Source organism: Biomphalaria glabrata, chromosome 6 (assembly GCF_947242115.1).
Source record: "Biomphalaria glabrata chromosome 6, xgBioGlab47.1, whole genome shotgun sequence".
Classification (NCBI taxonomy): Eukaryota; Metazoa; Mollusca; class Gastropoda; family Planorbidae; genus Biomphalaria; species Biomphalaria glabrata.
In genome coordinates this window covers 10,489,144-10,515,764 of record NC_074716.1, presented here as the reverse complement: position 1 = coordinate 10,515,764, position 26,621 = coordinate 10,489,144, and the positions used below count along the sequence as shown (strand labels likewise).

At 35.3% G+C, this 26,621-nt stretch overlaps 1 protein-coding gene across 3 annotated transcripts in view; it reads left to right on the top strand.

Annotated features, from left to right (window-relative positions):
• LOC106051760 (uncharacterized) overlaps nt 1-26,621 on the top strand; it is an 88,461-nt gene that overhangs the window by 26,607 nt on the left and 35,233 nt on the right. For 2 of the 3 annotated variants that reach the window (XM_056031559.1, XM_056031557.1), the window contains exons 9-14: nt 2,771-2,879; nt 9,362-9,535; nt 10,280-10,418; nt 14,209-14,328; nt 20,596-20,647; nt 24,585-24,719. In XM_056031559.1, the coding sequence (XP_055887534.1) occupies nt 2,771-2,879; nt 9,362-9,535; nt 10,280-10,418; nt 14,209-14,328; nt 20,596-20,647; nt 24,585-24,719 (729 nt within the window). The remainder of the gene's footprint in view (nt 1-2,770; nt 2,880-9,361; nt 9,536-10,279; nt 10,419-14,208; nt 14,329-20,595; nt 20,648-24,584; nt 24,720-26,621) is intronic. The other variant, XM_056031558.1, reaches the window with a different exon arrangement.

The window sequence follows — 26,621 nt, the reverse complement described above, 5'->3', positions numbered from 1 at the left end:
CATAAAACTCTCAATAACAACTTGGGGCTCAGATCTGTTCATAAAACTCTCAATAACAACTTGGGGCTCAGATCTGTTCATAAAACTCTCAATAACAACTTGGGGCTCAGATCTGTTCATAAAACTCTCAATAACAACTTGGGGCTCAGATCTGTTCATAAAACTCTCAATAACAACTTGGGGCTCAGATCTGTTCATAAAACTCTCAATAACAACTTGGGGCTCAGATCTGTTCATAAAACTCTCAATAACAACTTGGGGCTCAGATCTGTTCATAAAACTCTCAATAACAACTTGGGGCTCAGATCTGTTCATAAAACTCTCAATAACAACTTGGGGCTCAGATCTGTTCATAAAACTCTCAATAACAACTTGGGGCTCAGATCTGTTCATAAAACTCTCAATAACAACTTGGGGCTCAGATCTGTTCATAAAACTCTCAATAACAACTTGGGGCTCAGATCTGTTCATAAAACTCTCAATAACAACTTGGGGCTCAGATCTGTTCATAAAACTCTCAAAAACAACCTGGGGCTCAGATCTGTTCATAAAACTCTCAATAACAACTTGGGGCTCAGATCTGTTCATAAAACTCTCAATAACAACTTGGGGCTCAGATCTGTTCATAAAACTCTCAATAACAACTTGGGGCTCAGATCTGTTCATAAAACTCTCAATAACAACTTGGGGCTCAGATCTGTTCATAAAACTCTCAATAACAACTTGGGGCTCAGATCTGTTCATAAAACTCTCAAAAACAACCTGGGGCTCAGATCTGTTCATAAAACTCTCACAAACAACTTGGGGCTCAGATCTGTTCATAAAACTCTCACAAACAACTTGGGGCTCAGATCTGTTCATAAAACTCTCACAAACAACTTGGGGCTCAGATCTGTTCATAAAACTCTCAAAAACAACTTGGGGCTCAGATCTGTTCATAAAACTCTCAAAAACAACCTGGTGTTTCCATCAGACAAGGTTGTTTATCTCTGTGTAAACTTCTGCCCTGATCTTTTCCATAAAATTTCAGTTGATTGCATTAATGCCGAGGAACTTTTAAAATAAAAAGAAAAAAAAAAGATTGTAAAGTCAACTGAATTATTTTTTTAAAATAGTTTTTCTAAAAAAAAAAATATAAGTTAGTTTTAATAATATCAAAGAAATACAATGTGATTTCTTTTTTTATTTATCTATATCCAGAAATTTAAGTATTGTATTGTATAATATAGTCTAGAATTTGCCCAGCCCTATATACAGTAATAAAAAAATAGATCCATTTATGTTTGTTTTTTCTACAATAGTGATAACATTTATATCATATATATTATAATACTCCTTCATCCCTAGTGCTATTAGAGCATGGAATGGGTTGCCTGAGCTAGCCAGGAAAACCAGTGACTTGGCAGAATTTAAGTCATTGGTTAATATGCATGACTAAATGCATGACGCGTAGGACGTAATCATCTTCTTTTTTGAAGTAACGTCTGTATTATATAAGATAAGAAGATAAGAATATCAAAAGTTAGAATAGTTAGATCTAGATCTATTTCAATAATAAAAATTATTTTACCTGGGTAGTTGAGTCTTGTTTCCAAAGTAAATGTCAAAGTAATAACTAGACTAGAACTTGTAAGTCTTGTGGAGAAGAAAATTAGGTCTAAGTCTAGATCAGATTATTCAGATCTTCAGATCCTGTAGTGAAACTGTTGATAATCTAGCTAGATCTAGACTAGATCATGTGTATTGCAAACTGTGATAGGCTTTAGTGCCTTTAGGCCTACTTGATTGAGAGGCATCAGTTATCATGTGGTTAGGATGTTTTTGTTTAGATCTACTCTAGTTGATAGTTGATGGGAATATGAATAATCAATAATAACGATGTCGATAGGGCCTCATCTCAGCCTAGCCTGCCGGCTAATAGTCTTATAATGTATAGATCTAGAATGACGAATCTAGACTAAGGTCTATTCTTTTTAGTTTTCATCCTAGATCTAGATTTAGAAGTTAAATAATAAGTCAACAGGTAGAGGATCTAAAACTATATCATCAATGAAACGTAAACAACCATGTTTTGTTTATGTTCAAACTAATGTCGATAAGGGCGGAAGCCCAATGCCGACCAATCATTTTGTCGGAAATAATAAGAAACTATAAATAAATATATTTTACACTCTCGGTGACCACGGGTTTCCGTTTAAAGCCGAAACGCTGTTTATATTATTTCAAAGATACGGTTATTTTAGGAAAGTGTAAGAAACGACTGTTTCATTGATGCCAAATATACCTAGGTCGAATATGATTACTCAAAATTATTTAATGCGTTACCAAGGGTATTATTTACATGTAGATTCGGAATTAGATGAAATAAACATTATACATGCTCTAGAAAAATGACTAAAAACAATATTTAAAGTTAAAAATTACATATTTCAATGTTCAAAACTTGTAGATAAATGGATAAACTTTCAAATAATGAAATAAAAAAAGTTTGATTTTTTAATTTTATTTATCGAAATTTTGCTCCTTAGTGGTGGTCCTCCTCCCCTTAAATTCGCAAAGATAACGAACGAATTTCTGTAAAAATGCTTTTTAAACACAAATTTGAAGGTTAATTTTTATTAAATATTGAAATCCATAGACATTATTTTGTATTTTTATGTGTCAAATAAAAAAAAAACTATCGGTGCAAAGTGTAGTTCTTAAAATCAGATCTAGATCTAGATACTTTTGTTCATGTCTCATGTAAAATGCAAAATTTCATCTTCTTTAGGTAACACTTATCAGAAAACAATGTGTCGAACAAATGGAACTAGCTGTGCTGTAATAGAAGACCGCAGAGGAACTGATATAATAACAGTTGCACATGAACTTGGGCATAGGTAATCATTTATTAAACAGAACATGGTATTTATTTGTTTTAAAGAATTTTATTATTCTATTCTTTGCTCTATTTAATAGACAATATAGTTATATTTAATAAAACTATCTCATATTCGATTGTAATACAAATATCAATAAGAATAAAATAATCAATTAATAAATCAATGTAAATAAAAAAAAAAGTTCCCCTTTCATACCTTGTAGTCTATAGGGCATGTTATGTGAAGGTAATCTGTTTCTGTGGCTTATGTTTAACAAGGGTTTTATGTGGCCAGCAAAACGACCAACCCATTAGAGGTAGGTGAACTATGAGTTGTCCGGATCCCGAAATTTAAATACCTAGTCTCTACGTGGATCCAAACCCAGGATCAGAAGCCAAGCGCTTTACCAATCAGCCACCGCTTCTAGTAAATCATTTATTGGTAATTTATATATGTTATTTTACGAAGAAAAAGGAAGCTTTTTTTAAGCAGTATTAAGATATATGGCAGTTCAAATTTCGATAAAGACTGGGATTTGAGTTTTTAAATCTTTATGACGCTATAGAGTCTACCCAACACCAATGGCTACCTGATATTAGTTTGGAAAAAGTAAAAAATGTTGGTCATTGTGTTGGCATCAAACCACTCTCCTTAACCTTTTAGCCATAAACATAGATGACCTTGATAACATCTGCCCTTTATATGTCAAGATCTGATAGAGGTACTTTACCTCTTACTTTTATTTTATACAAACCTTATATTTATACGACTTTTGCGTGATATTTCTTTAATTGCTTTTTACTTAGACTGCGGCCATGTGGGGAAATACAGAAAACGAAATTGAAATACAAAATACAAAAGTTTGATAGAACGCTTCCAGTTTTTCGCTATTTTTGGTGCTCAGGCTGCGAATCTGTCAAAACTGATTTTTTTTTTTTTTAGAGTATAAGAGGTAAAAGCAGTCTGTGCAAAAAAAAAAATATACTTATCCGTGTGACAGTTTAAGAGATCTCTATATCAATGAGTCCGTAAATAAGTGGGATTTTTTTCGTAAATATTTAAAAGCTATCCTAGTAGTCTTAAGAAAGATGACCCTTCTTTCTCACCCCTCACTTTATCTTTCTCAACTTGTTTAGTGAAGTGATAGAGTCATCGCGCATTGAGATTGCTAAATACTCTAAATCCTGCTATACTAAAACAATTGGCAAAAATATTTCAAACCGCAATTAATTATTTTTTTTTGTGTAAAACATTTACATATTTAATTATATGAGTGGTCGAAATAAAATTATACAGTACATTTATTATAAACTTTAAAAAAAAGTTTTTTACAAATATTTTACTTGTTAAAACTTGTGTGGTTTAAGCGTATCTTAAGAAATAGGTAAAAATGATTTTTTTTTCAAATTGTAAACAACGCTCCCTATCACTAATCTCTTAAGAATAACAAAAAAAAAATCGATTATTTTTTATTATTATAACTTTCATTATTATCAATAATATTCGAAAATACATATTGTTAAGCAATTTAAAGAAATTTGAAATTCGTAGCTAAATATCACAAAAGTAAAGAACCCAAATAAGTTGTATATTGTTTATTGAGTGTTCGTCTCTGTCTCTCTTTCTCTCTCTCTTTTAAATAAACAATAATATATATGCTTTTGGGAGAAACAAAGAAATCTACATGTTTTTATATCATATTAGTATGCTGTTTAGAGTTGAAGTCTATTAACTTCAACTTCACTAACATTAAGCATGGAATAGTGTATATCCTTTTTACACATCTTAGATCAAATGACTCGGTCCTTCCTTTTGGTAAAAAGTTTTTCTCTCATTTCTCGAAACAAGTTAAAACATTGCACAATTATTTTTATGGAATCCACATATTGATGAAACTATTTAAAAAATCAAACAAAGCATTAGGATTTATTAAAAGAAATTTCTATAAATCAAATAAGAACATAAAACTAAAATGTTATTTAACCTTGGTTAGCCCAATAATAGAATATGCATCCTCTGTTTGGGACCCCTCAACTCAAGAAAACATTAAGAAACTAGAACAGACACAAAATAGAGCAGTGCGATTCATAACAAACGAATATTCACATTTGACTAGAGTAACACCTTTAGTAAAATCACTAAATTTAGAAAGATTTAGAACAGAAGGCTCAAAAGTAAAGTAGAAATCATACATAAAACACTGAACCTTAATCTTCAAATACAAAAACAAAATTTAATGAAATACTCTGAAAGACACAAAGATAAAGGCACATTCCTCGTCCCATATGCTAGGACAAATTTGTACAAATACTCCTTCTTCACTAGTGCTATTAGAGCATGGAATGGGTTGCCTGAGCTAGCCAGGAAAACCAGTGACTTGGCAGAATTTAAGTCATTGGTTAATATGCATGACTAAATGCATGACGCGTAGGACGTAATAATCTTCTTTTTTGAAGTAATCTATGTATTATATAAGATATAAGATATGCATGACTAAATGCATGACGCGTAGGACGTAATCATCTTCTTTTTTGAAGTAACGTCTGTATTATATAAGATAAGAAGATAATTAATTATTTTTTTTATAGCAGAAAGGGAGCTAAAAGCTGCCATTTTTAGATTGATTAACTGGTTTTCCCCTTAAATAACTTTTAAAAACATTTTTTTATTATTTGCTTGTATATAAATGTTTTATTGACTCACTCGGTCTGTCAGTGTTGTACAGTAAATTGCTCCCACTTTCCATCCTCGGATCAAGTTGAATATTTACACAATCATTAATTGTAATTAACTGTGACAATACGAAGTATACTCTCGAAAGGTTATTATTATTTTTCCAGTAAATCGTGAAAATTTTTTTTTCAGTTTATCCATGAGTATTTTGTCTACTTCTATAATTTATCTCCCCTCGTCTTGACAAAGGGGCGAAACTCGACTTAAAAACATAAACTAGCTTATCTGGGTTTTAATTATTGGCCGATAGACGGGTGATCACCGACACAATTGACTTTGCACCAGCGCTACACACAGCATCCCCCCCCACCTTGCCATTTAGGATAGGCACCGCCCTAAGAATAGTGTGGTACTGTCTGAACAGAGACATATTCGTTAAAAGTCCTTACTCACACGACAGGCAACGAATATAGACCATAAACCTGTCCTAACGCCTGATAGCTCCGGTATATAGACCATAAACCTGTCCTAACGCCTGATAGCTCCGGTATAGAGACCATAAACCTGACCTGACGCCTGATAGCTCTGGTATATAGACCATAAACCTGACCTGACGCCTGATAGCTCTGGTTTATAGACCATAAACCTGACCTAACGCCTGATAGCTCCGGTATATAGACCATAAACCTGACCTACGCCTGATAGCTCCGGTATATAGATAGATATAAGAAAATCAACGAGCTTTCTTGCCCACTCGTACAACAAAAAGTCCAATCTATATATTAAGAGATCCAAAGCATTCTAGCACATTCAACCAAACACTTTCATCCGACTAAGTTTGATTCTTGATATTTCATTAGGAACAAACGGTTGAGTGTAAATATTTGTTTAGTATACTTGTTTTATTTGATAGGAATATGTGTGTACACAACTATGTTCCCCGTCATTGCGTTATTATAATTTTGCTTTATTTTGTATGTGCATTGCATTATTTTATGTCGATGATATAACTTCTTAAAGTATTGAAACCATAGTGATCTATTCCTTTATTATATTTGATTTGTTATATTTTACCCATTCCTGAAACAATTGAAAACAATGAAATAGTAATTAATGTAAACAAAAACTAGTGAATCTAATTGCTATCTAAGAAATTAGTTCAACGTGCCACAAAGAGCGTAGGTAAAATGGTTTATTTTACATGTTCAATGTATCTATCATAATGTACATTATGCCTAACACCTTTGTGAACTTATGGTTCCTTGGTTAGTATGGTTTTGATTAATCATATCAAACCCTTATCATTGTACCTCGATCCCTAGCATTTTACTTTCATCTTATCCTTAGATTTAGTGTACTATGCTTAGTCTCCATTTTATTTTTTATTTATCCACGTAAACATATTTCATGGCTGAATCTTGACTAGTATCATCCTGTATTGTATGATAACACCTGTATTGTGGTTATCTCTTTTGTTTTGTTTATCATTGAGTGTTGTGTGATTTAAGAATACATGCCTAATTGTTTTAATGTTTTTTGGGATTGATTCCAATGCATGCATCTTGTAAAGGCAAAGGCGCATGAGAATCCCTACTCAGTGACCGGAGCCGACCACACCAGACACCCTACATTACTTAGTGGTCAGCAAAATGGTATTGTCTACTGTTCCTGGCCATAGAATATTAAGATAAGATAATTTTATTGATCCAATCAAATGGAAATTCAGTTTAATTACAATTAACAATATCAGCCTAGTGCCCACATTGCTTACTGCCCAGTAAAATCTGCCCAATATCCGTCCCAAGCTGTCCACTGCCCTATTGCTACTGCCCACAGCCGACTGCTAAGAGCAACCTTTGGTACAGAAAATAAATTGGTGTAAGTTAGCAATGCCATCTACGAGCTAGAGACCTTAGCTGAGCGATCACTACTGAAGTCTAACCTAGAGACAGCTTGCCTACAGCATGGAGGACATACCGAGCCAACGTCCTTAGAGAGAGCCGGATGACCCATCCTTCCAGCTAAGAAATATAAGTAGTCAAGACATAGAAACTCTCTCATTCACTCAATAATTAGCCATCTATGAAAAGCAATTATTTATACATTAATGCATTTATTTCATTTCTCGGTTATATTTTTTTCTTAATTATTTTATGTTTTATAAAATTATATTCATTAAATCATTTTTAGCGGCCCCCGAAAGGGGTAAAGACGCTATTAGTTTTGTAAGAAATGTCTGTCCGTCTGTCCGTCCGTCCCGTTTAGATCTCGTGAACTATAAAAGATATTGAAAATCCGACATCACAATATTTTAGACCATTCTAAGTTCTGATGCAACGGATACTTTTTTTTTCTGAAAGCGAAAAATCTAATTTTTAAAATCAGTTATGCAAGCAGTTTTTTAAAGAGAAAAAGCTAATTAGTATGAATTATAAAATAGACCTAATTAACACGAATAGTAATCTTGTAAACGTCATTTTCGTGCACTTTTTTTTAATGCGAACATGTCTTCTTTTTTTTTTTGAGCATTCGAATAAGAGATTGAGCCTTTTTAAAACAATTATATCAATTATAAGTCTTCAGTTAGGCCAGAAGAGGCGCGGTAGCTGAGTGGTAAAGCGCTTGAACTTTATATCGTCTGCCCTATAGACCACAAGGTCTGAAAGGAGAACTAGTTAGGCCAGCTTCACATAGAACTTTGCATTCACTTGCACCTATCATTTGATATGCTGTACCGTTGGGGCACTACACAAGATCAGTCAACCTTCTTTCTCCATTCTTATCTCTCATTTGTCTTTGATATAAATTCATTTGGATGTTCTTTCTGTCGCGGCCAGGTTTTGTTGTAGGCGTGATGACGCGAATGTCTCTGAGTGTTGTAGATACCTCTTCTAGTATTACTATTATGTTCTTTAACTATATACTTTCTCACACGCACTAGATACTGAACTCTCCAACCACAAAACATTCAGAATTATTAATAAACGCTCTTGTAGCAGACATGAATTTTATTGACACAATAATATATCACAAAAGATATTGGTGACTTCAGCCATCACACATTATACATATCCAAGGAAATAACTCCCGAATTCAAATCAATTATAATAACTTCAATACTTCAATACTAATACATAACTCAGCTGTCAAAAATATCCATAGCACTCCTCTCGCTCTGAGAGTCTAATATCTACTGACATGTCCACCTTATGGTCAGTCCCAGACCAGGAGAAAAATCTCGTGCAGTTAGCACGGAATAGTTCAGTGACTACTAGTCACAAAATATTACAGGGGTTCTAAAACTGATACATGACACGTTAGGGCACTACACCAGATCTGTCAACCTTCTTTCTCCATTCTTATCTCTCATTTGTGTTTGATATAAATTCATTTGGATGTTCTTTCTGAAAATATTGAAGCCTGCGTGGGTGGGCCACTTTATGGGCCGATTTTGAGTTATGTTTCCACACAAACTGTCTTTGTAATATTGTAATTTATACATTTAATACACTGGTCTGTTCATACTGTTAGTTGCGGTGTGTATGTTAAAATATCTTGTATATGTGAGCGGGATGAATAAATTCAATTACTCCTAGACTTTAATAAACGAGCCAACAATAATCATTAAAACATCTCGTCACACTAACAAATTTTAACTAATTAAGACATTACCTATGAATTAATTCTTTAGCGGTAATGATTTTGTTAATATCCAAAGGTGATATGAGTTGTGCAACTTTTGATGTAAATGGGAGATGTTCCCCTTAGATAAGCTTTTCTAATTTCTTATGTATTTTTTAAACATGGTATGACATTATTTTTTACAGCCTTTCAGCCAAGCACGACGGGGATGGCAACTCCTGCTCTCAATATCACAGATACATTATGAGTTCTGGTGTATTCAGGGAGCAAACTCCTGAAACAATATATAATCCATGGCAATTCTCTTCCTGTAGCGTCAATTACTTTACAACCTTTTTGACTGAGTTTGGTAGCAGAAGGTTGGTTACTTGATCATTATTGTAAGATTTTTTAGCGGCCACTTGTAGAAAGAAAAAGCCTTATTCTTATTACTATTGTTTTATCTGTGCATCTGTTATGTTTGGTACTTCTGAAAACGAACATGTGAGGTTAAAGTCTAGAAAGTAAAAAAAAAAAAGTTTTTTCTGGGTCTGGGTTTCAGTTTTAGTGCAAAACTAAAGAAATAGCCTTCATATTGTAAACCAGAACGGACTGGGCATGGGAATTGGGCGAATGTCCTGTTCGCAGCATCCAATGGGTATGTGGAGAGGGGGCGCAGAATGGTTCACTTTAAATTAATGTACGCCTAAAACCTATTAAATAATCTTCTATGCTACGTATCTGTGTGTGTGTGTGATGGGGGGGGGGGTCGGTGATGGAAATAGCCATTCGATCGACTTCCCGCCCCTCCCTCACTTTTTATTTTTCATCTTTGTGCAAGATTTTTGACTCCTCTCCACCAAAAGTTAATAACATCAGCGTATCAAAAAGAACATGTTTGTCACAAATTCACAATGACCAATCTTTTTTTTTTCAATTTTAACTTCCTGTGTGCTGCTTTTCAAGTAGTTATAAATATAAAGTGACATTTTTAAAACATCAAATTTAAATTTGTATGAATATTTTTTTTTCTATTAGCTTCAAATGACAAAAGAAATAGTAGCCAAAATTTAATTCAAGTTTTACGTAGTTTATATTGTTGAGTAACTTTTATTTAATTTAAGCTATCGATACAACTGTCTAGCTTACGCTATCGAAGCTTCAGATGACATTCCAGATGTATCTAATAAACTATTGGGTCAGTTAATTAAACCTAATCAACAGTGTCAACTAAATTACGGAAATGCTTCCTACTATTGCAAGGTAAGTGAAACTATTGCTGAATTTTTTAAAAATCAAGAGGTTGATGTGGACAGTATAGAAGCACTATTTAAAATTCGGAAACTTGTATTACATGGGAGATGACCGTATACCAAGGTGATGTTGTTGTTTTTTTGGCAAGCGAGCGTAAAGGAGGAGTTTTTAACAGACGTGCCTCTCCCAACTGTAAGAGCTAAAAGGAAAACTCATGCACACTGTCGCCTTCACTGGCATAGAGAAAAGTAGCTGGCGACAGATGGCCTCTAAACGAGACAAGTAAAGAACTCACACGAAGGCCAAAGGACACCCACTTAAGGCTCAGAGAAACGCTATTAGAGTAGAAAGTCACAGAAGCGGTAAAAGAAAACTGAAATAAACTCACTATGGACAACTTTTGTCAACGTCTTTGTCTACAGTCACAGTTAAGGTGGAAAATATGCAGGTAATAAATATCTATCTATCTATCTATCTATCTATCTATCTATCTATCTATCTATCTATCTTGAGCGATTTCACCAAAGATGATTTCGCTCCATCATGGATATACGGTGGCTTGACCGCACTACGAACAGCGATGTCGTTGCGAATGCTGGTTTGGACAGTATAGAGGGACTTCTTATATTCCGACAGTTATTTTGGGCAGGGCACGTATACCGTATGAGAGACAGACGTATGCCAAAGGCTGTCATTTTTGGTGAGGTAAAAGGTGGTCGGCGTAACACAAAAGCCCCAAGGAAACGCTTCAAAGACCATCTTAGAGGTCAGCTTTCCTTAGCTGACATAGAAGAGAGCACCTGGTTGCTTTTGGCATTAGAACTGGACAGGTGGAGGTCACTCACGAATATATATATTTATATACGACTGCTTGAATTCTACGCATATCATAAGCTCTATATTACGAACACATACTCCAGACCAAAACCACAGCATTGTGTCTCATGGAAGCATCCTAGGTCTGGGCACTGGCACCAGCTGGATATGATACTGACACGGAAAAATGGACATTGGAAATATACTGCTGACATGTAGCTTTTAAAGTGCGGACTGTGATACTTGTCACACTTTAGTGTCCTGTCTGCTGCCTACTAAGATCCAAACATCACAGGGAAAAAGAAAGCCACTTAGCGTAGCCAAAAGGGGTTTAAAGTTTAAACCCCCTCCTCCAGAGGTGTTTAAAACTAAAAAATACCTCTTTAATATAAAAAAAACAAATTACACACTAAAATTTTATGAGCGTAGCCTGAATCCTGCAAACACAAACAATCCTGATCTTCGCATCAAATTTACAAACAAATTAGAGGAAGCTTTAATAAACTTCTCAGTGACTGAGGTAAAGAAAAAGCTGGACGTTGATACGTGATGTTATATACCAAACATCATCACTGGTCTTTGGGAACAAAACAAAGAAAAATGAAGACTGTTTTGAAGCTAATCTGCCAGAATTGGAAACTGCCACTAGAAACATGAGAGAACCTTTGCTAAAGTACAAGAAGAGCCCTCCACAAGCATTTTACAAGGCATAGATCTACACAAAACGATCCCCAAAGAATAGTGAGACAGTACGATAACAAATACTGGCTGGGCCTAGGTTATATCATCAAATCTATTGCTGACTGTGCTAACATCATCGGACTATTCGAGGGCATGAAAAAAGCTATTGGACTTCACACCAGCAAGTGCGTCCTGCTTAAGTCAAAAGATTGTTCAATCATGAGTTATCTTGGATTGCAAATGGAGTTATGGGTAGAGCACTATGCTGAACTTGAAAAGATTGAAAATGCCATTTGGCAAATTGCTTTGGCTTTGTCTAGGTTTTGAGCGAATTTGACGAAACACCCTCTGTAAAAGAAACTGAACACAGCTATTGCCATGCATGTATACGAGAAAGCACCCGGAGGAAATGGTATTCCTAAAAAAGTCATTCAGACTGAATAGCTTGCCTTCATCAAGCCACTTCACTAACTGTTAAGTTTGTGCTGGGAACAAGGAAAGGATTCCAGCATTGTAATGATTTAAAAAAAAGGTGACTGCTTCAAATGTAACAGTTATAGAGGCATTTTACTCCTTTGCATAGTTGATAAAGCCTATGCTAAAGTAATGCTGACGAGTTTACACAGAATGACAGTATGGTCTTAGGACCGGTAGATCCATCACAGATACGATTATTTTCCTGCGACAGCTACAGGAGAAAAGCAGAGAAAAAAAGCAGTCACTCTCTATATCTTTCATTGACTAAGGCGTTTGACCTTGTCAGCAGATCCGTCCTGTTTGACGTATTAGAGAGAATCGGCTGACTAAACAAGCTACGGAAACTAATGTCAGCTTTTTATAAAATATTATGTAGGGCAATGTACAGTTTGACAGTTCCGCCTCTAGACCATCCTCCATCAAGAGCGGAGTAAAACAGGGGTGCGTTCTGGCTGAAATACTATTTGGCATCTTCTTTTCACCTGTACTCACTAGTGCTTTTAATGCAGATGGAGTATATATTCAACGCAGATCCGGTGGAAAGCTATTTAACCTGACACGCCTTTAAGCCAAAACAAAGTGACGGCGTATCTTGATTAGGGAACTGATGTTCACTAATGATGTGGCACTCATAACTCATTCACAAGAAGGATTGCAGAGACTTGTGAATTCTCTGGCAGTTGCTTGTCAAGAGTTTAGCCTTACAATGCGCCTCTCCTGGCACAAGATGTACAAGAAATATTGGAAATCACACACTTACAGTGGTGCACAAATTCAACTTCTTGGGAACAACAATAGCCAGCAAACTAGATTTAGACACTGAGCTGACAAAAAGAATAAAAAAGGCATCTGAAGCAATGGCAAAACATATCTAAGCGCGTTTTGAAACATACAAAATTGACTACGGCAACAAAAATCCTGGTCTACAATGTCTGCGTTCTGAGCACACTTCTTTATGGCAGTGAGAGATGGGCAACTAACATGCGTCAAGAACCCAAATTAAATATATTCTACTTACTCTGCCTGCGACGCATAATGTGCATGTCCTGGAAGGATTATGTCTTCAACCATGACGTTCTTAAACGGGCCAAAACGCACAGCATCTATGCACTTTTTAAACAGAGAAAACTACGCTGGCACGGTCAAGTCACTCACATGCCAGATGAAAGATTTCCAAAAGACATACTATACGCTGAACTTGCAGATAGAGACCCAAGAGCCGCCCAAGATTAACCTACAGATATGTCTGTAAGCCAGACATCAGAAACAGAACAAAATATGTGTAAGGAGACCGGAAATCATGGAAACAGATTGTACGCGCGGGTTCGAACTACGCTTAGTGCAAAAGAAAGGAAGCTGCATCAGTCAAGAGAAAGAAGAGAAAAGCTGCCCTGTTAACTAGCCCTAATCCAGATGCACATAGATGAAGAAACTGTGTCAAACTCTGCCTCTCCAGAAATGGCTTGATTATTCACAGCAGATTCTGCTCCGTCTCAAGACGAAACCAAAGCCAATGACTTACCTAGGCGCATCCATTGTCTTTCGAGAATAAGGGGCCATATATATATATATATATATATATATATATATATATATATATATATATATATATATATATACGCCATATATATATATACGCCATACACATATGCACGTTTATATGTAGCACCATAATATTAACAATTCACTGTGTATATTGTTTTACATAATGTGTACTAACTTTTGCATCAGACTGCGAAATCTTTTTTTTCTTCTTATGGAATGATAGTTAGGCCATTTACACCAATTTCCAAAGACGAGAATATTACCTTTTTTTTGTTTCGAGGGTGAAAAAAACACTAACATTGAGGACATATGTCATTCTCTGTACTGTCGAGATCCCTTGAAATCTGGTGACTGTAAATTGATGGAAGCATATATCGGGACGTCCTGTGGCGATGGAAAAGTAAGCTTTCCTAATATTTATAGATGTACATATTTTTTTTCAAATTAGGGCACACCTCATTAGATGATAAAATTTAGCCATGGACCCCTCTAATTTTGTTTTTACTTACAACAATATAATAGAGCCATTCCATTTTTATAAATTAAGCCTATAAGAATGTAAGTATATAAAGTGAAACGCTTCTTTCTACAATATTTTTTCCAGCTAATTCTAGTAACTATTAAGCTAAATTGGACCAGCTCGTAAATTTGAGTATCACTTTTTCCCACCACACACGAATCTCCTCGCAATAAATAGGCCCAAATCTTATGTACACTATTTGTTAATTCTTCTTTTAAGTTCTTATTCGAAATATTTGATTGGATATATGATATTTGTTTTAAATCTGGACCTTTTTGTTTCTAATTACAACCTGCAAATTCTCATATAATATTTTGACGCACACCCAACATTGATTTTTTGCACTTTTAATAAAACTGCTCGTATATAAACAGTCCAGTCAGCCTATTCTAGTATTTTGTATGCATATCTTATATATATATATATTCGAAGCCCGCGGATCTTAATTTGCGTATTACTGTCGATATAGTCAATGAGAAAGTTTTGGAAAAGATTAAACGAAATAATAATGTTTTAAGTAAAACGAATGCGTGAATGTAAAAATATTATGAATGGATCTATCAAAATAGCTATTTGACCTAAATCCATTTTTTTCAAATAAAAACATTTGCTTGAAAGCCTACATATATTTGATTAAAATATGAAATGAATGGACTTTATTTTGTATGTTCATGTGTTAAAGTATAAAGTAGCTTGGTTAAATTTCGTACTGCGCATGCGTGGAGCCTTCGCTCTACGCATGCGTGACCTTTCTATCTTCTCTAACCCTAATGAAGGAGTAAGGGAAAGGTTGTTAGATTAAGCGACTAATGAATGGATTTATTGAAATGTTTGTAAACACGGCTTTGCAGCTATAGCGAACGCATGTGTGAAAGATTCTTTAGAAAAACACATTTTAATATTAATTTGATTAAAATATGAAATGAATCGACTATAATTAGTATGTTCACGTGTTCAAGTATGAAACTATCTTTTCGAAGAGGATTTATATTATCTTAAAGTTGAATTAGACCTAGGAATAGAGAGATGTGAAAAATTTATATCTTGTCTAATGAAAGAATGTACGTCAGGGCCATGGGCGCCCGCAAGGAGGTGCAAGGGGTGCACTTGCAGCCCCCTGGATTCTAAGTAGCCTAATTCTAGCCAGTTTTTGGCACCATCAGATCAATTAAAATCTAAGTAGCAACTGAACAAGTATTGCTTTCACTGGTGACTGAAGTACAGTTGAAGTAGACTAGCCTAGGCTTATCAGGCATTGATGGCTGACCATTCAAGTGCGCCCTCTGAAGTCTTGGTATCCAAATTTCAACCAGTTTTTTACACATTCAAATCAAGTAACTTCTGCTAGGAATCAACTTACTATGTAGTGCTTCCAATGAAATAAAGTTATATAATGAAAAGCTATTGTTGTAATAAAATGTAACAAGCTAATCTGTAGTTAAAGTCCGACCATGTACGCTTCCAATTCAATATTCTATAGCACGTTAGTCTGAACTTTTTGTTTTTACTTGCATATAATTAATAGATATTATTATATTTAGTAAAGACCTACAATATGATAAAAGTATTTTTTTTTGCCTTGGTGTAAAAAATCTTTGCAAGCTGTCTTTTGATTTGATATATGTGAAAGTGTCTTTGAACAAGATTGAAGAGTGCAGTCATCTTGGTAAATGTATTTACGTCTTGCGAATTTCCAGTCAGTGCTGACGCTCAATAAATAAAATAGCAGGTTTAGCACGTCCACCAGTTTGTGATAGAAGAAATATTTAAAAAAGGTTCTTCCCATACCACCCGAGTCAAAGCGTTGATTTTTATAAGCGGAGCACTGGCAGCTGCAAGAAATAAAAAAAATACGAGCAACAGCATGAATTAACTGCGTTGTCTTTGTATTTCGTTAATAAAATGCAAATATCTCAGGCACTGGACAGATGTGTTTGAGCGTTGGATTTGTTGATGGCGATTGTACTCGATAAGATTTCATTGGTTTTGCCTTTGTTGTTTAAAGAGACGCACTGCCTGTGTCCAACTTCATTGTCAGCGAATAAATTATGTACATTTTTTCACATGGACAAACTACTCAGCCAAGTCTACGATGGCTGCCCCATGATGTGTAGTATTTAAAACTTTGTTCATGCAAATATTTTAGAAAAATATTCTAAAGCAGACATTGTCCGTTGCGAGTCCCACAGACTTAAATTTGTTATTATTGACCTGAATGACATTTCAGATATACGTTATGCTTTTGGTGTCATTCAGAAGATTATCTATTTCTTCCATAACAGTCTGAAGCGAGACCGTTGATGCTAAATTAACCTCTTTTGTGTGAGTCACAATGGACTAAGAAATACGAATTCCTTTGCGCGTTAAGTTACAGCTTTGAGAAGATCTTTGACTGTTTAGCCTATTTCAAAATAACGGCTGTAAGTGAAACCTGATAAACTGCATATGCTTAACCTGTGACTGCTTCTCATGTGTTTCGTCTTTATATTGTCAATTATTCATCTTTTCATAAATCAGTTTCAGTGATTTTACAGTCTTTTCATCTTAGCATAAGTGGCCGCCTAACAGCAAATTAGCAGTCACATTAATGACATAAATGCCAACTTGGTTATGTTGAGAAACACTTCAAGGATGGCATCTTGAAGAAGGCGAGACTGCTGGCAGGACATACCGAGAAAAAACATATGTTTGGATTTCTGGAGTTACTACAGAACACTGCTTTACATGACATAACGTTTTTCGTTAGTTTCTTCATTAACGTTTCGCTTTTAATGCAATAATAATGCTCAGTTCGACTTGTTTTGTCTACATCCTAGCAACATTATCAAGAATATCAGCACTGCAGATAACCGTTCATCGCCTGCTTGTCCATCGTGACATGAAGCAATTCTGTAGTAAAGTTATTGACAGTTTTGGCAGAGATTGCATTTTTTTTTGTTTGATCAACTGTAGGGATGCACGGACCGCACAGATAAACTTATCAAAGTTTACAGTAAATAGTTTGTAAACATGTATGAATGGCTTGGAGCACTATTTCCTATTTCTTTTCTTTAATATTCTTTGGAATAAAAAAATTGCAGCTACGTATTTAAGCCATGAGTGGCGAATTGCACACCCCTGCAAATAATCCTGCGGGTGCCCAAGGTCAGGGCTTCTAAATTTTCAGATATAAGGAACGAGTGTATGTACAAATGCATTCGAATGACAAATTTGAAGCTTAATAGACTATATTTTGTAATTTTCATGTGTCAAAGTAAAAAACAATATGTGCAAAGTTTGGTTCTTAAAACTAGATCTAGATCCTTTCTATCTTCTCTCGTGTAAACATGGCCTAAATCCATGAAATAGTAATACATTCATATAGTTGGCAATTTTTTTTTAGGGTCTTAAGTTTGTATTAGGGCTACTATACATACATCACGGTTCCAGTTAGTAGCCAAGAAACATTTATGCCAAGTTTCATGAAGATTGGTAAACGATTTTGATTTCTTTTCTGAATATACATACTGTTATGTCTTTGCCATGCGCACCGCCATCCAAGATAGTGCAGAAAGAAGGTGCGCACTATCTGTGACTAAACAAGTCGGATGTTGACATGAGAGATAAACGATTTCCGCCGAAGAAAGGAGTCAATATGGAGATGCTGTGCTCAAGGCAGATGCCCTTTGTGTTTGTCATGTCTACGTGTAAATAAACGTCTTTGTCAAGTTTAGTTGCCTTCCTTCAGTTATTACAATTGGTGTCAGAAGTGGGATTATAGACGACTCAACGAGAGGGAGTAGGATTCTAGCACAATGGCATTTTTGAAACAACTAGACTAACTCTTAGTTAAAGAGCTAAGGCAGGAACTTCGTTACAGACGCCTGGAGCTTGGTGGTAGCAAGGAGGTGCTTACAGCTTGTCTCCGGCAAGCCCTAATTGATGAAGACGAAGATCCGGAGACCTACCTATTTGAAATTGAACCGGAGATTTATTAGCTTATTGGCAAGATAAATGAAGGTATTAATGCATTGTTTGAACAAATTTATAGTATGGGGAACTAGGTAGATAAAATGGTGTCTCAAGTGAAAGAAGGAGTAGATTCGTTGGTAAATGAGCAGTTGCCTGTAGACTCGTTGGTAAAGAAGTTGCGTGGTCAAGACTGTGGTTGCACAAACAGTGGTGACAGACGCTGGGGATGTGAGCGCCGTCTGTGTCTGTGTTGTGGGCAAGTCTTGTGGTTGTGACTTTCAAGACGAGAAACGTGACAACAATTGCTGTGATGATCTCAACGAGATGTACCGAATCGAACGGAAAGAAGCAAATGAAGAAACCGAAGACTGTTACGTGCCTGAAGCGTTTGTTTCTGTTATATCTGTCACCAGTACCTCAATGAGCCGGACGGAGCAAGACAACGTTGTGTCTGCGTTCAAGACTGTTGCTATGGACCTTAAAGACCTCTGCCTATCTGTCGGTGCTCACGAGAGAAATTCGAAGCTTGACAACTGCATCCAGAAGTTAAGCATGAACTTACGTGCGGCGCAACACATTTAGGATTTAGATGCCAAGAAAACCACCAACAGGGCATATGAACTTCTACCATTATCATCGACATTGGCATAGATGAATGTCAATCAAACCACTCTAAATCTAAGCTGTCAAGAGGAAGACATTTTCCACTTGAACCTGAAGAGACCTATCTTCTGGACGTAAGACTGTTGTCTGAGGATGACTGCGGTGCATTGGACTTTGTTTGCAACGTGGCTGCATGTGAACCTGCAGCTCCCTTGAGAGGCGTCTGTCAGGAAGGTCTGCTGAGACAGCGTGTCCGATCAACGGCTGTGCTGAAGAAAACAGTGCTTGACACTATCTCTTTGTGTGTCAAACGGCCACGTCATCGTTGCAACAACAGCCTGGTCAACTGGAGAAAGATAAAAGGGGCACTGGAAGAAAACAATGCGGATGGCTTTGTGGGGAACACGCTCCCTGCCGCCTGTGGCTCTCACTGATCGACCTCCACCTGAACTGTCAAACCTTAGCTGCAGTGTTTCTTTTCGGGACGAAAAGTGCTAAGACGGGGGCAATGTTATGACTTTGCCATTTGCACCGCCATCCAAGAAAGTGCAGACAAAAGGTGCGCACAATCTGTGACTAAGCAAGTCGGATGTTGGCATGAGAGATAAACGATTTCCGCAGTAGGAAAGAGTCTATATGGAGATGCTGTGCTCAAGGCAAATGCCCTTTGTGTTTTTCATGTCTCCGTGTAAATAAACGTTTTTGTCTCGTTGAGTTACCTCTCTTCAGTTATTAAAATTTAACACCAATGTAATATAGTAATATTATAGTATAGATATATAAAGTTTTCGTAGGCAACTGGAACCTCTGACCCTCGATTTAAAGTCTGATGCTCTACCGACTGCAGTAATCAAGTGATTTAAATATTAAAGAAAATTTAGCTCAATAAGTAAAACTGAAGTATAAAAATTAAGTTTAGATCTAGATTAATATACCTCATATTTACCGAGATAATTCGTTGGTCTTTTAGTTTTAGATCTATAATACTTGTCTATTTAAATCACATCTTCATTCTAGATTATTAGCCTAGACGTGCGGTATTGTTGTTGGGTTATCTTGATTGTCACTGGTCCATAGCTTATCCTTAATAGCTGCCTGGTCATGCGATATGCGCGCTATGCTGTCATTCGGACTTATTGATGGTCCAGGGTATAAACCCTGCCCGCTCCCATCCCTCGTCGTTCAGCGGTAGATTTTATCTAGGAAATAAATTATCTTAAACTCTAAAGGAACATCCGAAACATGAAAAACAAACACAGATATTATCCGCTTCCATCCTCCATCGTCCTGCGACAGGTTTTGACTAGTATGTAGATTATCTTCAATTCTGATAGAACATCCGAATTATGATAACCGTTTTATAAACATTTTTTAAGATAGTAGTAATAGAATATAAATTCAGATATTCAATACTCAAACACAAGCTTCTACTTGCTATGTGGACCCATGGGCGGACAAATTCATGTTATTTATAGTTAAGTGTATTACATTATATATAAAACTTTAAAAAAAACAACAACTTCGTCCCACGTCTATACTACGTTATACATTATAATGTTATTTGACTTTTTAAATTACTTATGTATATTTCAGATCTGTATGTATGGAAGATGTGTCTCCGACCCATATGCTCCAGATGTTGATGGTGTGTAGTTTAAATTCTTATCTTTTCTATTTCCTAAACCTAAATACCGACTTTTGAATTGTTTTGATTCGTTCACCAAAGGGCTAGGAGAAATTAGGCACATTGTCGATGTCAAGATTAATTAGGGGTGGGGTGAGAAATTTTGTCTTTGCACATACACACAGTCTTATTAAACTACAAAACTGATCCTACTAGACATGAGCGTAGCCAGGGGAAAGGGTCGAAATTTAGTAACTAATTTTTAGCGGCCCCTGAAAGGGAAAAAGACGCTAATAGTTTTGTGCGAAATGTTTGTTTGTCTGTCCGTCTGTCCCGTTTAGATCTCGTAAACTAGAAATGATATTGAAAATCCGACATCACAATATTTTAGACCATTCAATGTTCTGATGCAACGGCTACTTTTTTTTTTCTGAAAGCGAAAAATCTAATTTTTAAAATCAGTTATGCAACCAGTTTTTTCAAGAGAAAAAGCTAATTAGTATGCATTATAAGTTAGACCTAAATCAAAACGAATAGTAGTCTTGTAAACTTTATTTTCGTAATTTTTTAAATTTAGTAAAAGGATGCCATTTTCTATTGAGCATTTGATTAAGAGAATGAGCCTTTTCAAAACAATTACATCAATTATAAGACTTCAGTTAGGTCAGGAGAGGCGCGATAGTTGAGCGTTTAAATAAATGGCTTTCAAACCAAGGGCCCCGGGTTCGAATCCTGGTGAAAACTGGATTTTAAAATTCGGAATCCTTAGGCGCATCTGAGTCCACCCAGCTCCAATTGGTACCTGGTATTAGTTGGGGAAAAGTAAAGGCAGTTGGTCGTTGTGCTGGCTACATGAAACCCTCGTTAACCATAGGCCACAAAAACAGATGAACTTTACATCATCTGCCCTATAGACCACAAGGTCTGAAAGGGAAACTTGTTTGGCCAGGTTCACATCTAACTTTGTATTCCTTTGCACCTATCCTTTGATCTGCTGTACCGTTGGGGCACTACAAAAAATCTGTCAACCTTTTTTCTCAATTCTTATCTCTCATTTGTCCTTGATATAATTTCATTTGGATGTTCTTTCTGAAAATATTGAAGCCTGCCTGTGTGGACCACTTCGGGGGCCGTTTTTGAGTTTGCGTTTCCACACAAACTGTCTTTGTAATCTTGTTTGCTTTGATTTTGTTTATTTTGATGAGATTTTAATATTAAAATATCACTTGCCCCAGCATAACCAACTGGGGAGATTTGAGGTTCTATAAAACAAAAAACAAAAAAATGACGACAATCCCCAAATTCCAAGAGCACAACTCTTGTAAGATTTTAATTTTAAAACCTCCTCTGAATTTTTTTCCCGATAAAATCCCCTCTTTAATATAAGACTAAAGCATACATCAGTCACCAGATTCTATGAGCGGGGTTTGAAACGAAAAAAAACTTCTTCATTATAAAAAAAATGTAAATTACACTCAAATTTTTATGACCGTAGCCTTAAAGGAGTTTTGAGTTTAAACCTCCTCCTCCAGCGGGGTTTGAAACTAAAAAATACCACTTCAATATAAAAAAAAAACAAATTACACACAAAAATGTTATGAGCGTAGCCAAAAGGGGTTTTGAGTTTATAACCCCTCATCCAGAGGGCTTTCAATTTAAAATACATTCAGATGATGTGACTTTAAAACACCCTCCAGCGGGGTTTGAAACTAAAAAATACCTCTTTAATAAAAAAAAAGGAAATTACACACTCAAAATTCTATGAGCGTAACCTTAGGGGGGTTTGAGTTTAAACCCGTCTCACGGGGTTTGAAGCTAAAAAATAACTCTTCAATAAAAAAAATCCAAATAATACACTCAAATTTCTATGATCGTAGTTAAGGGGTGTGTGTTTGAGTTTAAACCCCCCTTCTCCAGCGGGCTTTAAGTTTAAAACCCCTCCAAATGGTTTTGAGTTTGAAATCCCCCTTCAGATAGTTTCAAAATAGAAAACCACTGTCATCAATATTATTATAAATCAAACTACGGTCATAGAAATCTATGGGAGTAGCTAAGGGAGTTTCGAATTTGTTTAGAAAAAATCTCCAGAGATTTTTTAGTTTAAATACCCCCAACATATGATTTTAACAATAAAGCTTTCCTTTTTGAAATAAAATCTGAAACTAACCTGATTTTAAGAGCGTAGCCAAGAGAGGCTACACATTTCTAGCAGTCCATAAGCTCCATTAATAAAGTGCAGTGAAATTGCCAAAATTGAAAAAAAAAGAAGAGGAAACTGTGCCTCATATTCTGTTCGACTGCCCCAGGCTTCTTGATCTCCGCCTTGACAAGTCTGGGAAACCAAATATTCTCGACCTGTGTGGTGACATGTACGCACTACGCAAGACAGCAGGGTTTCTGTCCAGGGCTTTGCAAGAGAGTATTTAAGCCTCTCAAGCCCTCCATTCAAATGGAGTTTGATGATGATGAATAGAAATAATGCATAGAGTATTAAATATTTTGATATTGATATGAAGCTAAAGAAAAGTCCAACTTTGTACGCATATATTTTTTTACGGGCTGGCTGGGGGTGGGGGGGAAGGTTCCAAAGCATGTGTTTGTTTCGGGGGAGGGGGCGATAAAAAGTGGGTCGTTCTAATAATATTAAAGTCCGTGATACAGAAATTACCATACACAGAAAAACAAAATACAATACAAAACATATACATTTATTTACGAGCTAAAAAGTGTGTATGTATAATTTATTATTTAAATTTAAATAGTTTAGTTGATGCCCGTGGTATAATACAATTTTAATATTTGGTATATAAATAAATATACAGCCCAGTACACTTAAACCATTCAATAAGCCCTCAGATTATGATAGTCCATTTTTTGTATCCTTCATACTGCAATCGAACCGAACGCAACCTTCGTCAAATAAAAAATAGTACGCTGAATCTTCTTCTTATCTTATATAATACAGACGTTACTTCAAAAAAGAAGATGATTACGTCCTACGCGTCATGCAATTAGTCATGCATATTAACAAATGACTTAAATTCTGCCAAGTCACTGGTTTTCCTGGCTAGCTCAGGCAACCCATTCCATTCTCTAATAGCACTAGGGAAGAAGGAGAATTTGAAAAAAATTGTCTTAGCATATGGGACGAGGAATGTGCCTTTATTTTTGTGTCTCACAGAGTATTTTATTAAATTTTGTTTTTGTGTTTGAAGATTATGGTTCAGTGTTTTATAATTGCTACTTTACTTTTTGAGTCTTCTGTCCTGAAGGCTTTCTAAATTTAGTGATTTTACTAAAGGTGTTACTCTAGTGAAATGTGATTATTCGTTTGTTTTGAATCTCACTGCTCTATTTTGTGTCTGTTCCAGTTTCTTAATGTTTTCTTGAGTTTAGGGATCCCAAACGGAGGATGCATATTTTATTATTGGCCTAACCAAGTTTAAATAACATTTTAGTTTTATTTTCTTATTTGATTTATAGAAATACTAAGGATGTTTATATCTAAATCATTTGCTATATCATAAGGTCTATTATTTTCTATATTTTATTATTGCATAAGTACAAAAAAAATTAACATTTGTAAAAATTTCGAAAAAAAAGTATTAATTATTTAAGTTATAAATTAAAAATATCATATTTTTAAAAATTAAATGTAACGTGACTTTGTAAAACAATAATACAAAACTTCTAACATAAAACCTAGTAAAATTCTATTTGTCATCCTACATTTCTATTACGATTTACTTAACTACACACACACACAAACCATATTTATTTATTTATTTATTTATTGATTGATATATGTTCCATTACCAAAAAATATGTGAATCGTAATAATACTCCTATATCACATAATTTTGAATGGAATAGGTCTATACATATTTTACGATGTATACAAATGACTTACAAAACTAAATCTAATAATAGTTTGTTGTTTGTTTTCCTAAAATTCAAGAGACTTGCGTATTCGGAGACGTACAAGAAGATCACTGCAAATCATTGATCAGTACATTTGTAGGCAACTGTTACCAAAGTAAACACTATGACCTCTGCTGTGGCACCTGTAACAATATGTCTAGGCCCATTAGAGGTAAATACAAACTTTTTATCGACTTCTAATGTCAACTCCTGTGTAACAATAATAATCATAATTAACTAACCACAACCACCCGTACCCATCACTAACTAGCAATACAAACACTAACTACCCATACCAAATCCAAACGACATTAACAACCCATATCTAATTCAAATAACCAATATCAAACCTGATTACCAATACGTAACCTTAACAACTAACACACATCCTGAATACCCATATCGTACAATAACAACAAATGCAAAATGCTAACTAGCCATACCTCGAACGATACACAACACTTTAGGGGCGCTGTTTTGATGATGGCAGATTTGGCGATGACCATTTAGGTACAAGGCTTTAAATCAGCGGTTCTCAAACTTTTTAGCTCCCCACTCTTCTGCAACCTCCCCCCGAAACGCAAAACTATTTTGGTTTTATGTGATATTTTACGAATAATAGTTTGAACTCTAACAAGTTACAGTTACAGCCGAGAAAACAAAAAAAGGCACAACTCCTCTGTCCTTATAGTGGGAGAACATTAGTGCTAACTCCCGCACACTTTTTCAGTTCATGGACAATACTATTATATCCCGTTGACATTTTCAGTTAGAGATCAATAGCATTAGGTCACATAGACATTTTCAGTTAGAGATCAATATCAATAGGTCACATAGACATTGTCAGTTGAAGAACAAATGTAATAGGTCCCGTGGTCACTTTTCGTTAGAAAACAATAGTACTAGGTCAACTGGACACTTTTAAGTAAAAGTACAATAGTACTAGATTCTATGTGACATATTCAGTTGGAGAACAATTCCAGTCTGACCTGACATAGATAAAAGTCTTTAAAATCCTTTTTGGTCATATTTAAACTACTTTATTACTTTTTGTTGAAAAAAAAAATAATTGTAACAAATAACATTTCAAAAATGTGTTTAACAAGAAAATAAAAAAATATTTTTAAACAAGATTACAAAGAGAGTTTGTGTTACACAAACTCAGAGGCGGCCCCCGTCGAAGTCGGATCCCTGTCGGATCTGCATATTCGCAAATAATATTCAAGAGGTGATTTAATTTTGATGTAAAATGTTTTACACGTTTCGGATGTTCCTTCAGAGTTGAAGATAATTACTTCCTAGTCCAAACCTCCCGCAGGACGACGGGGGATGGGAGCGGGCAGGGTTTGAACCCTGGGCCATCCATAAATCTGAACGACAGTCCAGCGCGCAAACCGCACGACCAGGCAGACATCCGATGGTCAAAAGTAATAATGTTTCAAAGATTCATTTGTCGTAAATTTAAATTTAATAAAAAAATAGTAGATTAGTTTTAGTATATTAAAACATTACAATATTGATCAAAACGTTTGGAAATGAAAATCTACACTTTTTTTTACACTTTAAGTTTAGAAATTGAAATTCTACATCTTAATCTAGTCTATTTTAGTCTAAACTAGATCTAGAAATTCTAGATCTAGACTCTAAAATAATTTTAATTAGAATATAAATCCAGATCTAGATATACTGTAATAAAAATCTAGATCTAGTTTAAAAAATCTAGATTAGATCTAAATCAAGATATCATTCCTTTTTTAAACGCGAGTCACATAACGAGGCTTAATAAACATTACTATACCGAGTTCTTTTTTCATTTCATTTGAAGAATTAATTCCATATAACGTCAGAGGGAAAAAAAAAACACTACGTCACACGGCCTAGCTAGACAAAAAATCGCCTTCATCTATAAGAGCCATTTATCGAGTGTTCATAAACTTTGGTGCACCGAGTGCGTTCTTTAAGCATTTCATTTAAAGAATTCATTCCATATGACGTCAAAGGAAAAAAAACACTACGTCACACGGCCTAGCTAGAATAAAAATTGCCTTCATCATTACGAGCCTTTTATCGAGTG